We start from the raw sequence: 16,481 nt of genomic DNA, 5'->3' as shown, positions 1-16,481 counted from the left end.
CAAAAGATCTAAAAAAAAAACAGAAGAAGAAAAAACAAGAAACATAAGAATTGGACTGAGAGCTATGATCAGAAAGAGAAATTTGATACAGTAATAAAAACAATTTTCCTGAAATTATAGAAAGTAGAAATAGAAAAAATCCATTGATCACAACCTACAAGTAAAACATATAGGAACATCACTGCCTTTTTTTTTTTTCCCCTGAGGCAATCAGGGTTAAGTGACTTGCCTAGGGTCACACAGCTAGGAAGTGTTAAGTGTCTGAGGTCAGATTTGAACTCAGGCCCTCCTTACTTCAGGGCCAGCACTATCCACTGCTAGCTGCCCCTTCACTTGATTCTTCAGATACTTTACTTTCCAGATTTTGTTATATACATAAATGCGTAAGTATACACACACATGTGCCAAAAAGGGTAGAGTACCTTCCAAAATTTGTTAAAAAATGAAGGGGAAGGGAATAGAATAAGATGGGGTATAGCATGGTGTTTAGATTAATGGGAATGGGATAAAGGAGGAGGGAGGAAAAAAATGAGAGGGATCCATGGGGGAAACTGGGGAGTTAACATAATAGCAAAGCAAGTTAAAGAATAGAGCTAAAGTAGAAGATTTCAGAGGGATGGGATCTAAGAGAGACACACAATAAATGATCACAAGTAGGATTTATTAGAAAAAAAATTAGAGATAGTAATCACTGATCTCAAAGTCACATTCAAAGATTCAAAAATCTTTTAAGCATATAATGTAGACATAAATCTACATATTATTTTAGAGGTATATGTATGTACGTGCATGTGTGTGTGTGTGTATACACAAATTTGTTTAGGTGTGTATAGGTGTATGTATGTGTGTATGTATATACAGATATGCATAAATATATTTATGTTTAACTGTAGCCTGCTTGGGGAGAAAAGGAGGAAAAAAGGGAAAAGAAAATAATGAGTGCAGAGCAGAGAATAAAAGAAAACTTGCAAGGAAGCAAAGAAAAGATGGACTATTTTGAATACAATGTCTTTTATTATTTGCTTTCTTTAAGTGGAAATATTGTTATATGTTTTGAATCACCCCTGATGTTCTGCTGGTGACATAAATTTTTTTCTGTCTTTCATTTTCTATTTTGTTTTTCCTTATTTTGCATCTAAGTTTAAATAAATACATAAAGAAGTCTGATACTCTCTTCTACTTGTAAATACAAAGTCAATGGGGAAGTGAGAGAGTATATGTAGGATACAGATAACTCATAGGCCTTAGGATTTTTCAGAATAGTGTCTTTTAGATATAATGTAGTTTTTCTTCTTTGCTTCTTTATAGAGACCTGAATCTGGTGTTTTTTTTTTTTCAACTTATCCAGTCAGTCATTGGCTCTGAATGCTGTCACAATATTAGCTATATTTTAGTAAAGCTGCCAGAGAAAATTCCAAGTCCTTTGAATCTCCTTCAGAGAATTGCCAGGTGCCTCTGGCCAATGTGGGGGTGAGGAAACCAAAGTCCATGGCTTCTCTTTTCTCCTCTTAATTAGTCTTTCTCGAGGTGGCAGAGTACAGACTAGAGAAGAGGGGATCCAGCTACTCTGAAGATTTTCTCCAAGAATCTTCAGAGTATTGGGGTCCCCTCAGCATTTTCTCCTATTTCTCTTTGATAGTTAGATGGGCCATCAGCACTTTACAAGCAGCCCATAGAAGGGACCTGATGCATTTCTTGCTAAAGGCCCCATTCCTCTGAATGTCACCATCTCCACCCTGGATGACACCCCACTTTTAATCTGTTCCCGAGATCTGTTTTCTCTAGGCTTCAAATTTTGGATTCTCAGCTGCCCTTCAGCCTGGAGAACATAGACAGGACAACTGACTGGGATACCCCCTGGATGCCCTGCTGCCATCCTCCAAACCTCATGCTTCACCTCCTGTCATGAAACCCCAAATCTCTACGACCCTTGTCAGCTCGAAGCAGTTAAGAGGAAATCATCTCCCCTTTTCCTATATGCGTCTGGATGTGACTGTTTGAGGGGGAAACAAGAAGAGGGGACCCCGTTACTCTGAAGATCCTTGGAGAAAATCTTCAACCTTGCCTCAAGTGAGGGATACTACCCCAAATCTTTTTTTTTAAATGAATTTAAGTCTTAACTGTTTGAGGGGGGAAAATGATGTGGGTTGAGGTCTCTTTAAGATTCTTTTCTGATTCCCAACCCCCCCATGGCTGATGAAGCTAGAATCTTTGATTCACAAATCCTGGTCAAAAAGCATCCTTTTGAATTCCAGTGATATCTGGCCTTTCCCAGCCCCCACTGGATCTGAGTTAACTTGGGCTTTCCCAGCCTCCCACTATCTGCTCAGGTTTCAATCCCCACAAACAGCTTCTTCCTTATCTAAAAACCCATTGAATTCTATTCAATGCTAACCCTGGCTGAAACCAGCCAGGAGTCTGGGATTCCACCCACCTTCAAGATCACCAAGAGCCCCCATTATAAAAAGGGGGAACTCTGGAGCCCATTCTTTTGCAGGAGCCCTAAACATGGTGTCTTTACACTGACCATTTTAGGGTTCCTGTCTGCCCAGTGATTAGCTCTGGCCCAGGTGTCTTTCTTCCTTTACCTTTACTTCCAAATCCCTACAATAAACCTTTTTTTTTTTTTTTTTTTTTTTTTTAAATCAATATGGTTTGGGCCTGTAAATTGCTTTACAGGGGACTCTGTGGTCACTCAACTGCATTTAACTAGGTATCCTTGCGCCAAACCAAAAGGGGTTACCCCTTACCTAACTCTCATCACTAGGACTCTGCTAAACTCTCCCACTCTTCCTCTCCAAGCAACTTTGAAATAATACCTCAAATAAAAGCTCTGGAGCAGCAAAGCCAAGCAAAAGGCTATAGGAAGATCTATTTTTTTTTCAACATGAGAGAATTAGGAGGTTTGTAGAGGAGATTATGACACCTGAGTAGGCATAGGAGAGGACCTTGGAGGCCACATCAGCTCTAAGAGGTCTCAGCTCAGACATGTAACGGGAATCAGACAAGGAATAAGAAGGAAATGTCAGGGGACTTTTTGTTGTCATTGGGTGCAGCCAGTGCTGATTGGCAACCATATTGCTCATAAGCAGTTCTGAAGTCACATTTCAGGATGTAGAGGAGTGCTTGTGATTGGGCAAAGGGAGCAGGAGCCCTGGGCATAGTTCCAGAACCAAGAGGAGGATGGCATTTTTGGCAACAGGGGAGAAGGGGTTCTTTCTCAGTAAAGACCACAGCACAGATCAGAAAAGCAGCGACCATACTTCCCTCACGATAACATGATCTTGGAAACACTGAAAACTTGTAGACTCCCACAACTAGCTCTAAAAATGGCAGCAGAGAAAAAGCCTGAAGCTTGGCACAGTGCCTCTTCAAGCTTAGTTGAGGTGGGTCCAACTTTAAAATAAACATCAAAATAAAAAAAAAATAAGCAAACAATGAAAACAAAAAGAACTGGACCATTAAAAAGTTATTATGGTGACAGAGAAGATTAAGACAAGCTTAGAAGATAACAATGTGAAAATAGCTACAAGCAAAGAAAAATGGTAATTGGACAAAAAGCCAGCAAAATTCCTGGAGGAGTTAAAGAGATAAAAGTGTTGGAGGAAAATTTGAGAAAAAGAGGGTGATACAAGAAAATTATAACAGCTTGGTAAAAGAAAATACCTTAAAAGCCAGCATGGACCTAATGATAAAAAGTGGCACAAAAAATCACTGAAGAAAAGCATTTTTATTCTTTTTTTCTTTTTTTTTTTTTTCTGAGGCAATTGGGATTAAGTGACTTGCCAAGGGTCACACAGCTAGGTAGTATTGAGTGTCTGAGGCTAGATTTGAACCCAGGTCCTCCTGACTTCAGGGCTGGTGCTCTATCCACTGCACCAACTAACTGCTCTTTTTTTTTTTTTTTTTTTTTTTTTTTTTTTTTTTTAAAGCTGTATTCGTCAAATGGAAAAAGAAATACAATAGCTCACATAAGAAAAAAATTCCTTAAAAATTAGCATTGGGCAAATGGAAGCTAGTGATTGCATGAGACTTCAAGAAAGAACAAAACAAAGTCAAAAGAATGAGAAAATAAATGTGAAACATTTCATTGGAAAAATAATTGAAAAATAGATTGAAAAGAGATAATTTAAGATATGGGATGATGACACATGTAATTCCTAACTTTATCATCATTAGGGAAGTTAGAAGGAATTTACAAAAACAGAGGGCATAGGTATGAGTGGACGATGTTGGGATGATTTCCAAAATAAAAAATATAGGAGGAAAAGGGATGCACTGGAGAAGGGGGCAAGGGGAAAAGTGGAATGGGGAAAATTTTCTTAAGAAGTGTGTATTGAAGAGCTTTTTTTTAATAAATGGGGAAATGACGAGGTAGATGTAGTGATGGCAGGCAATGCTAACCTTACTGATTAAGTTAAAGAAGGAAGAATACACACACACACACACACACACACACACACACACACACACACACACATATACGCATGCGCATGCTCAGATAATAGAAAACTATCTTGCCCCAAAGGAAAATACAAGGGGGATAAGATATATGGAAGGGGGATGATAAAAGGGAGATAGTGGTCAGAAGGAAAATATATTTCTAAGTAGCGAAAAGATAAAGAGAAGGATAAGCAGAAGAAAATATCATGTAAGGAAATGTATAGTAATCATAACTGTGAATGGCTTGAAGCTCACCCATAAAGTGGAAGAAGTTAGCAGAATGGATTAGAAACCAGAATCTGATAACATCAATATACTGTGTACAAGAGATAGACTTAAAACAGAGATACACACATAGCTAAGATAAAGTGAGGAGCAGAAGTAGAAAAGGCAGGGGTAGCAATCATAATCTCAAAAAAAAAAAAACCCCAAAAAACAAAAGCAAAACCAGATCTAATTAAAATAGGTAAGCAGGGAATATAAATTAATATAAAAAATTTCTCTGCTAAAGGCCTAATTTCCCAAATTTATAGGGTATTGAGTCAGATTCATAAAATAAGTCAATTCTCCAGAATTTTGCAGAAGAAGAAATCAAAGACATATGAACTGATGCAAAGTGAAATGAGAAGAATCTGGAGATCATATGTGCACAATAATAGTAAAGTCATAATGATGATCAACTGTTGTACTCTGATCAATACAATGATTGAAGATAATTCCAAAATGAAAAAAATGCTAACCACCTCAAGAGTGAGAATTGATGAATGCTGAGTGCAAACTGAAATATAATTTTTTACTTTCTTCATTATTGTTTTGATTTTTGATACATGGCTAATATGGACATATATTTTATATTATTTCACATGTATAATTGATATATTATTTGTCTTTTCAGTGGATGGGAGAGAGAATTTTGAATTCAAAATTTCAAAAGAAAAGTGTTAAAAATAAATGAATATTTTAAAAATATTTTTGTTTTCCCCAGTTTTATCTAAAATCTTTTACATTTCTTATTAAAATTTTGAGTTCAGATTCTTCTCCCCCTTCCCCCTTATTGAGAAGGTATAAAGGGCTGGAACTGAGCAGATGCACTTAGATAACTGAACACTTAAAGCTAATTACCAATTGGACAATACTCTATTAATATATGCTTGGAGAATGATCCTGCCCAACTATTCTGTGCTGGCTCGATCTGTGTGTGTAGACAGAGAAATGTGAGAAAGATCATAGGGTGGAATAGGATAGGTGGGATAATTCTTTACCCGTGGAGAGAAAGGGGGTATGGAGATTCCTATATCTATTCCCCTGATAGTGAGTCCAAAAGATCAAGAATAAATTCTTTTGTTTATCCTGACTCCAGCTGATTCTAAGGTATCTAGAATACTAATGAGGTCATTACAAGAAGACTCATGTGAAATTGTACAAAACATTTCTGTACAAGTCATATTGCGAAAGAAAACCTAGATATCCTCTTCTTCCCCCACTCACTCCCCCCCACAAAAGAAAAAAAATAAAGTATGATTCAGTCTGTATTCAGACACAAATAATTCTTTTGCTGGGTATGGATAGCATTCTTCTTTATAAGTCCTTCACAGTAGTCTTGGATCACTGTACTGCTGAGAATAGTAAAGCCATTCCCAGCTAATCCTTCCAGAACTTTGCTATACTATGTATAAAGCATATTTCATTGAGCTCATGGAGGACTTTCCAAGTTTTTCTAATAATATCCTGTTCATCATTTCTTATAGGACAAGAATATTCCTTTATAACCACAGACCACAATTTATTCAGCCATTCCCCAATTGATGAGTATCCTCTCAATTTCCATTTCTTTGCCTTAAGAGCTGCTACAAATATTTTTGTAGTTTTTAAAAAAAGTTTTTTGGGGGATTCATGTCTAATAGTGGTCTTGCTAGATGAAAGGATATACTTGATTTTATAACCCTTTGGGCACAGACCTTACCTTTTGATCATTTATCAATTGGAGAATGGCTTTTTCTTTTTCAAATTTAACTCATTTCCTGAATTTTTTATGGGGGGGTCCTCCTGAATTCAAGGCTGGTGCTCTATCCACTGCGCCACCTAGCTGCCCCCTAACTCATTTCCTATAGATTTGAGAAGACCTTTATCAGAGAAACTTGCTTCAAAATTCTTTTCATAATTACTATTGCTAATTGTATTCCCCCACTCATTTTTTCTTCTTTCACCCTGTTCCTCAACAGTGTTTTGCTTGGGACCCAGCTTCTTCCCTAATATGCCCTCTTATTCACCCTTCCAGCTACCTGTATCCCCTTCTACCACCTTCCTGCAGGGCAAAGTAGATTTCTCTACCCAAATTGAGTGTGTATTATTTCCTCTTTGAGGCAATTCTGATGAAAGTACAATTCATTCCTACTCTTTCCCCTTACCGCTCTTCCCCTCTATTGTAAAAAACTTTTTCTTGCTTCTTTATGGCAGGTTATTTATACTGTTATACCTCTCCCCTTTTCTTTCTCCCAATACATTCCTCTCTCACCTTTTTTCTTTAGATATTAGCCCTTTATATTAAACTCATGGCTGTATCCTCTGTCTATATATACTCTGCCATAATGATGAGAAGACTCTTATGCATTACAAATATCTTCTCATACAGGAATGAAAACAGATAAAAAATTTAAGTCCCTTTTGACTTCACTTTCCTAATCACCTTCTTATACTTCTCTGGAGTCCTATAATTGAAAATTTTTCTATTCAGCTCTTGAAAATCCTCTATTCCACCTTCCCCCTTGAAGGATTTTACTCCATTTTGCTGGGTAGATGATTCTTGAATATAATCCTATTTCTTTTGCTCTCCAGAATATCATATATCAAACTCTCCGATCATTGGATGTAGGAGCTACTAAATCTTGTGTTATCCTGTGGTTCCATTATACTTGAATTTCTGGATGCTTGCAATATTTTTTCTTTGATCTGGGAGTTGTGGAATGTGGCTATAATATTCCTAAGAGTTTTCATCTTGGGATCTCTTTCAGGAGATGATTAGTGGATTCTTTCAATTTCTATTTTACCCTCTGGTTCTTGAATATCAGGATAGTTTTCCTTGATAATTTTTTTGAAAGATAATGTTCAGACTCTTTTTTTAATCATAGTTTTAAGGTAGATCAATTTTAAAAATACCTCTCTTGGATTTTTTCCAATGAGATATTTCACATTTTTTCCTATTTTTTATTCTTTTGGATTTATTTAATGTATTTTGATTTTTTATAAACAGCCTCCATTGACTCAATTCTAATTTTCAAAGAATTATTTTCCTCAATGAGCTTTTGTGCCTCCTTTCACATTTGGCCAATTTTGCTTTGAGAGAGAGACAGAGACAGAGACACACACAGAGAGAAACGGAGACAGAGAAAGAGAGAGACAGAGACAAGAGAACTAGAAATGGGTAGAAGCGAGACAGAAAGTCAGAAGGAATGAGGGACAGTGAATTCAGAGTTTTGGAATAAATTGGTTGATGGAGAATGGTGAATTGAGTGTGTGAGAGGAGGAGAGAAAATGAACATTGAGTAAAAGAGACAGCTCTCTAGCTAGTATAGGCAGTGGTCAGGGTCTACTAGGGTCACCACTATTTTTGTCCAAGACTAGATGGGCAAGACTAGAGCAAGAAGCATGCCTGATCAGTGACAAATTTTTCCTGATGTGGAATTCATGCAAATGGTGAAATGCCTCTTCTACTTTTCTTCCATGTAAAAAACCAGTATGTCTAATCCAAAATTGCTTTAGTTCATTTATAATTCCTGATTGAATCAGTACTGAAATACTGAATTACTCTATGATAAAGTGTCATCAATCAGAACTGCTTTTGATTTTTGCATTTCATTGTTTGTGGCTGATTTTGGTATTAGTAAGAATGATTAATTTCAATGTAGATTTGGGCTCAGGAGTGATAATGATTTTGATTTATTAATTTTAATACATGTTTCTGAATGGCTAATGAGAGATCTTTATGTCTGAGAGGAGAGTAGGGCTGTCAGGTCACATTATTTCATTATTTCTCCTCCTCTCTCAAGGCATGCAAAAAGAAATCTTTTGGTAGGGATGGAGTCAAGGGTTGTCATTCAAGAATAAATAGGAAGGAGAGGAGAAAGGGTGTGTCCAGCTGATAGGGGTAGGGTTCAGAGGAACCTTTCATTTTTTATCTTCAACCAAATCTTCAAATTCTTAAAGCACAAAGTGCTACATTATATAACTCTAAACTCAGACTTGGCAGTTCCCAGAAGGATAGTTCTATGACACTGTGTATGTAATAAGAGAAATTTGATTTCTAATTGACTAAGAGAAATAGAAAGGGAAAGACTCAAAGAAGATGTAAGTTTTAATGTTGAATCAGAGGATGGTTCCCATCTAAATACTGTGCTCCAAGTTGTAAGCATGATTGTTGTTTGTCCTTCATTCTCAAAGAGGACCAATGACACCAGGAAAGTGAATTCTTCACTTGTTAGTCAATTGGATTTAAGTGAGTCTGGGTTGTACAAAGTCACCAGCCTCATTCTTTCCTCCAGTGTCATCTGGGGTCAGTGGCAAGTCAGGATGACTGAAGATGCTCTCAAATGTAGGGAGAGAACTGATTTATATAAGCTAAGATCATTCCCAGATCTCAGTTTGTATGAGGTAACACCAATTCTGTGATTAAATCTAGGTAACAAATAAGGCTAATAAAGCTAGGTAACAAATAAGTAACAAATTGACTTGTTTTCTAGGAAGACCTGGTAACTTGTTTGATTCTCAGTGCTTGCATACCTGGGTAATTTTAAAAGTCAACTTCTTGTGAGATTCTTTAAATAGCTGAACTGAAAGTTCATCTTTCTCTCAAGTTGTACACCTCTATTTACTCTGGTGTATACTATCTGATAAATTAAGCTGTCTATCTCTAATTACTATTTTACTTCCTTGTTTCGATTTGATAAGTGTTGTTTGATATCTACTTTTCTACTATTTTTCTACTATTTTCTACTATTGTTGTAGTAAGAATTTGATGGGATATTTCAATAAGAAAATCATGGCTTCAAATCTAATATGGAATATATCTTTTTAGCTCAATACTATTCTTGAATATAGAGGAGTGAAGGAGTGATCACTCAGCTGTTGTCCTTATCATGACAAAGGAGGAACTTCAGTCTCCCTGAGATCTCTCTAAAAATCCCTGTTACATTGGGGTCATATGGTTTGTTATATAGTCCACCTATTATGCTGGTCATGTGTCTGGTACAAATAGTCATTTGGTGAGAAAGGAGTTAAAATAGTCACCCTTTATCTAAAATGGGTGTTGGACCATTTCTAAACAATAGTGCTCTAGGGATTAATATTTGCAATTGATTTCTGATCTGGAATGACTGTTGCTTTTTAACTTTATGTTTTTTAAAACATAAAATATAAACCCAAAACTCCAATTTGTCCATTTCTACTACTAGTTAAATTTAGCAAAAGTATATTACAGGTAATAGGGGTGGTGGTGGGAACAATCCACTTAAGGTTTCAATTTGGAATTCCTGTCCTGGAATTTGAATTGCCTATATATATTGACAAGTGAGTGTAAACTCCCTTAATCTATTATATTTGGTCAACCCCAGAAAAGATCATATTCTATTCAAACAAGAACTCCTAGCTATCTACCTATTAAAAGGGTGCATTCCACTCCAATTTTTAACTTTGGGGTCACTCATCAAATCAGTAATATTTTTCCTTCTGAAAAGGTCATGGCATTTGACTCCCCTACTCATTATCCCTGTGATTTCTTAGATCAAAATTCTTATCCCTATGACCACCACTCTTCTAGATGGGTTGTAACCTCCTTTGAGAATGTAAGATCCTTGAGTAAATGGATTGTTTTGTTTTTGTATTTGTATTCCCAGCATCAAGCACAATTTCTGGCACATAGTTTAAGTGCTTAATAAATGCTTTTTTATTCATTCATTCATTCAAATAAAATTGACATTCTGAAATATTTAGACTTATTCCCTATCTAGACATAGTACATGAGCTGGATTGAGGGTTTAAGAACTGCCAAGGAATAAGACTTATAACTTCTGAATGGGAGGCATATATGAGGTATAATTTACAATCTCCTTTTGTGCCCAAGGACAGCCAATTCAAACATTTGTTATTAGACATAAAATCAAATTAAATAAAACTTTCCTAGGAATTTTTATTTCATCATGAAAATCTGCTTTGTTTTGGGTTCATTGAATAAAAATGATTTTGCATTTGAAATATTTAAGTGAAATACCCTTCTCTTTTATTGACTTCTGGATAGTAAACTTCAAAAGATATTCCTGATACCACTAAAGGATCTTCTCCCATGCTGAGAAATTGTCTGGTAATTGACCTGGAATTCTGTGAAAATAAAGGAAAAACTTTTGATTATTATGTATTTTTATTTTCAATTTTAACTTAAACTTCTAAAAGTTCAATATTATAAAAATTGTGGCATAAGAAAAATTTAAAGAAATAGACATTAACCAAAAGTATATACTTTAAAATTAATTTGAGAATAATTTCAATTAGTTTATAGTTTATTCCATCAACAAATAATAAAAATAATTTAACATTTACTAAAAATTATTAAGCTTTTGTATATTTCTGAGATGTACCATTATTGTTTTCTTAGCCTGTTTCTCCTCAAAATAATTAGGTGGAAAGCAGCACTGAGTTAACTGAATCATAAGCAATGCTTGTGATGGGCTATTTCACATCCTAACCAACTGTCCAAACAAATTTTTTTGCTTACTTACTGAAGTGAGCAACAGATAGTGGGGTTTTTTTTAGGTCTTTAATATTGACTAAATAGAGAAATGATTAAAGAACTTAAATATGAAAGAGAGAAGGCAACAGAAAGAATGAGGGTTGGCTGTACAAGAAAAGAAGAAGCTGAATAAAAAGGCATTATATATTTAGAGGTCATCTAATATAGAGATCTCCAAATTAGAATGTACATCCATCCAAGGGGCCATGGGATGACTGATGGGTTTATGTAATCAATTAACTGAAGGGTTAGAAGATGCACTCACCTCATACTTGCTCTAACAATTTTGGAACTTTTATCTCACATGATCCCACAGCCTTTGTGAATCTTCTTGGCCCATCATGTTCCAATACTTCCAACTCTGTTCCCTCCCATTATTCTATTCCCCTTCTATGCAAGCTCCTAGTCCCTCCCCTTCCATATTAGGCATTGTCTTTGGGGTGGTAGTAATCAAACTGCTATCCTAAAACCTATATAAGAATTTTGTTTGGGGAAATACTTTCCCACATCCCAATGTACTCATATACTTCTTCCTTGCCAAATCATTTTCTGACTGTAGCAGGTATATTGTGGTTGACTATATGTGCTGGGCAATGGCCAGTGAGTAAAAACCTCACCTCTGTTTTTATTTTTGGTGAGACAGTATAAGTCAATAGAATGAAGTGTATATGGCTTGTAATTTGCACTGCAGAACTCACTAACTTTTTTTTTTTCTTCAAGCCCGTTTCCCCCAATTCCCTATTTCTATCTAGAGTACCACCATCCTGCCAATCTACCAGGTTTACATCCTGAGAGTCAACTTGGATTCCTCATTCTTTCTCACCTCACCTATCCAATCAATTACTAAGTTACTTACAATTTCTACTTCTACAAAAATCTCTCCATCCACCTCCCTTCTCTCTATTCAGAGCCACCACCCAGTTCAGTTCCTCATGATCTTTTTGATCTTTTCATGTCTGAAATATTGAAATGAATTCCTAGTTGGTTACTCTTCCTCAAGTCTCTCCTCTTTTTGATACATCTTCCAGATAGTTGCCAAAGTGATTTTTCTGCAATTCAGACCTTTATTATTTTACCCAATAAAATTTTGTAGTTCCTGTTGAATCTAGGATAAATATAAAGTCCCAGTTTGGCATTTAAACCCTTCATAAGTTGGTCCCAACTTGTTTCTCCAGTCTTAAGATAAAACATTCCTCTTCCTACTGCTTAGACTAGTCGAATTGGTCTTCTTTGTGGTGCTCATATAAACCTGCCTTTTCCTTTCCTGTTATCTTTGTTTTGGATTTCTTCCATGCTTAGCATATACTGTTTATGGTGAGTTATTTCCAAACAGAGAAACATGAATTTTGATGCAAAGTTGTTTTATTTACTATTAATATTTATTATTTTAGTAAAAAATTAAAAAATTCGTGTTTGACTAGCTATATTGATCAAACTAAGTGGATAATTAAACACAAGCGGTTATTATTTATAAAGCCACCTGAACTTCCCAGGATCTTCATGGGAAATTTTAAAAAATAAAATGATCATGCTTCCTTTTAATTCAGTCTAATTTATAGTCCCTGTGCAAGAAGCAGTTAATGAAACCAGAAGACAAATCAACATAGTAATTTCCCATATCACACAGAGGCTTTGCTTTCTGGTTATTTCTAAGCAAAGTACTTCATAAAGTTGTTTAACTTTAAGATGTTTGACAAATAGAAGTGTTTCAAGTTTGCTGACATTTTCTATAATTAAAAGAACAGTCAATAGTATGCTGTCTACCAGTTATCTGTGCATCTATATCAATCTCTCCATAATCATCTATCAAATAAACATGCAATATATTCTTTCAAGACATGCATATGCATATACATCAATATGTGTTTATATACATGCACATGTATACACAGAAACATATATGTTTCAAAGAATAAGGACTAGGATTGGGCTGAAGAGGAATGTTATGATCTAGGTAATGGATTCACAAGGAATGACTTGACGCCAGTAGATATCAGATAAACGTGACTAAGATCTAGATAACATAAATTTTTCAAGGAAACTTTGAAAAAATAAAGGTTTCTGAGTTAGTAGAAGGAGGCTTTGCAGATGTCAGTGGGGAACAAGGAGGATATTTATTCTATTCCCTGGGTAGGGAGAGAGAAAAAAAAAAGAGAGGAGAGGATTCTGGGAAGATGGTGGAGAAGGAAGCTAATTCCAAGCTCTCCAGATTTTCCTTACAAAGAACACAAAATTACACTTCATGGTTAAAGCAAGCAGCTAAAACAAATAAGAATTGGGTCAGAATAGTGATCCCCCTGAGACAATACAAGACAGAGGTTTGGCCCTTATGAAGTGTAAATACCTTCAGAATAGTCTCACTGTTAACAGCAAGTTGAGCGCCCTTGGCTTGGGTTGGAAGGTAGTCTCAACCTACACCACAGGAATTTTCACATCCTAAAACTACATGGGGAGTCAGGCTTCAGAGTCAGGGAAGACTGGAGGGACCTTTGCTGATATGGAATGTTACACTCAGTTTCGCTACAGATACATGGCTCTGGGTGAGAAGGAACCAGCACATGACATGAATGCAGAAGTACTAAATCAAGAATACTGCTGGCTGTGGACATTTACAGGAAGATAGAATACTTGGTTTTGGGTTCCAGGACAGAGAAGAAAACTGAAGGAATATTTGAGCCCAGAGGCACTCCCCTGCCTGCACCAGTGGAAGTGATTATACTAACAGGCTCTTTTTTTGTTTGTTTGTTTGTTTGGTTTTTTTTTTTTAATGAGCAGGCAAAGGAGACAGAACCCAAGTATAGAAAATTGTTATGGAAATAGGGAAGATGGGGTTCATGTTCAGAGGAGGATCTTGAAGTAAAAAAAGGCTCACCTGTTCCAAAGACAAATGGTCACCTGCCCAAAGAGAATTCATACAAGAACTCAAAAAAGACTTTACAAATCAAGTAAGAGAGATTGAGAAAAAAACTAAAAGAAAAAAAGGCAATCCAAGAAAACTAAGAAGATTATGGAAAGTCAAAAGAAAAGGAAATCCAAAGTCTGAAGGAAGAAACTGACTCTTTGAAAATTAAATTTGTCCAAGGGGAAGCCAGTGAAATTATAAGAGACTAAGAAATAATAAAACAAAATATAAATAATAAAAAAAGAAAAGAGAATGTGAGACATTTCATAAGAAAAAAAAACAGTTCTAGAGAACAGATTAAGAAGAGAAACATAAGAATAACTGGACTTCCTCGAAGCCCAATAATACAATAATGAAAGAATATTTTCCTGAAGTATTTGAACCAGAGTGTAAAGTAGAAATAGAAAAAAAAATCTACCAATAACCTGCCAATAACCAGCCAAAAGGGATCCTACAAGAAAAACCTACAGGAATATTGTTTCAAAATTTTGAAACCCCAGGAACAAAGAGAACATTTTCAAACAACTATAACAATAGTAACAATCACAACTCAAACACATTGGAGCTACAATATAAATCATACAGGACCTGACAGTGGTTACAATAAAAGACCATAGTTCTTGTAGTATGCTATACTTAAGATCTAACTAAGGCTGTAGCCAAAAATATTATATTCAGCAAAATTAACTATAATCTTGAATGAAAAAAAGATGAATATTCAATGAATTGTCAGATTTTCAGGATTTTGTAGCAAATAAAAATTTGACATTTTAACCGAAATAAAAGAGTAATTAAGGATAAAATGTTTATGTTTTACACATGGAAATATAAACTATATGTTTAAGATTGTCATTAGTAATTGGGTAGTTTAAAAGAAATATTGGAGTGGAGCTGAGTATGATATAATTCTAAAAGGAAAAGGTAAAAAGAAGAATTATGTTATACAAATGAGGTGCAAGACAAAAACCAATACAGAAGAACCAGATGGGGGAAAAGGGTTGGTAGTTCTGAAATCCTAAAGAGGGAACAATACATATATGTCCAGAAGGGTATGTAACACTCCAAAATTTACAAAGAAATAAGAGAAAGGTGTTTAATGGGAATGGGATTAAGAAAGAGAGAATGGGTATTGGGAGAGGAAAAAAGGTGGAGTAAGTAAAATAACAGCAAGCAAGGTAGTGTGAAAAAGTAGAAGCAGGGATATGAAACAAGATACAATACAGAATTAACAATGATCAGGAGTAAAATGTATTAGAAAAAAAGTAGGGGTAGTAATCATTGACCTCAAACAAAGTCCACATTAAAGAGAGAAATTTATATTATATGTCAGCCATATTGTTTTCGATGTATGCATGTGTATATGCATATGTATATATGTGTGTGTATATTATATAATATATATATATAATACATATATAATATACACACACATAAATATATCTGTGTTTAACTGTAGCCTACTTGGGGGATGTGGGTGGGAAGAAAGGGGAAAAAGAATATAGTAAAAAGTATAAAGCAGAGAACAAAAGAAAACTACAGAAAAAAGAGACAGTGCTGAATACGTCTTCTATTATTATATATGCTTTTTTGAAAGGAAATTTATTGTTACATATTTTGAATCCTCTTTTATATTCTGCTGTGCACATAATATCTCCTTTTCTTTTTCTGTCTTTTCTTTTTATCATTTGTATTTGAGTTTTAAATAAATAAATGTATATTTTTTAAAATGAGAGAAATTACATCTAGCAATATAATATTAGAGAGGATGGCCTTGCATAAGGGGCTTTTTGGAGAGAAGTCAGAAAAAAGGAAAAAAAAAGCATGATAAAAAGTTATTAAATTAAAGGAATTGAGTCATCTCAAAATCTTAAAACTTCTTAGAATCATTAGTTTTCCTCAAAATTTGGCTTCTTATTCCCTGAAAATTTACCTCCACGATACTCCTGAAGTCTTCTCATTTGAAATCAACATTACAATAGAGAATGAAGAACAGGTTCAACAGGAAATGATACAATGGGAGGATGGATATTCAGGAAATTTTGGTCTCAGAAATTTAGAATTCAAGATCTTAGAAATGGAAGGAATTTTCAGTGATGGTTAAGTCTGTTCGTTGTAAATATTGGTGCCACTAATATTGGTACCAATGGCAAGACCTGGTGTGACAAAGAAAATCATGAGCCAGGTATGGAAGGATATGGTGTCATCAGGAATACATCAGATTTCATTTAGCTTGAAGAGTAAGGAGTATAGTAAGGAGTAAAGAGTATTGCAAGGGAGCTTGCAAACAATAAAACAGGCATTCTAGAGGGTCTAATGGAAGGGACAGACCACTGAATATAAGCATATGGAGAAGAGTAT

General features: G+C 35.2%; 1 protein-coding gene across 8 annotated transcripts in view; it reads right to left on the bottom strand.

Annotated features, from left to right (window-relative positions):
- Positions 1–16,481, bottom strand: part of LOC141539578 (cation channel sperm-associated auxiliary subunit epsilon-like) — a 130,769-nt gene that overhangs the window by 78,056 nt on the left and 36,232 nt on the right. For all 8 annotated transcript variants that reach the window (XM_074262550.1, XM_074262552.1, XM_074262553.1 and 5 more), the window contains one exon: positions 10,706–10,812. In XM_074262550.1, the coding sequence (XP_074118651.1) occupies positions 10,706–10,812 (107 nt within the window). The remainder of the gene's footprint in view (positions 1–10,705; positions 10,813–16,481) is intronic.

Source organism: Sminthopsis crassicaudata, chromosome 4 (genome assembly GCF_048593235.1).
Source record: "Sminthopsis crassicaudata isolate SCR6 chromosome 4, ASM4859323v1, whole genome shotgun sequence".
NCBI classification, from domain to species: Eukaryota; Metazoa; Chordata; class Mammalia; order Dasyuromorphia; family Dasyuridae; genus Sminthopsis; species Sminthopsis crassicaudata.
This window is presented reverse-complemented; position numbering and strand designations above follow the sequence as displayed.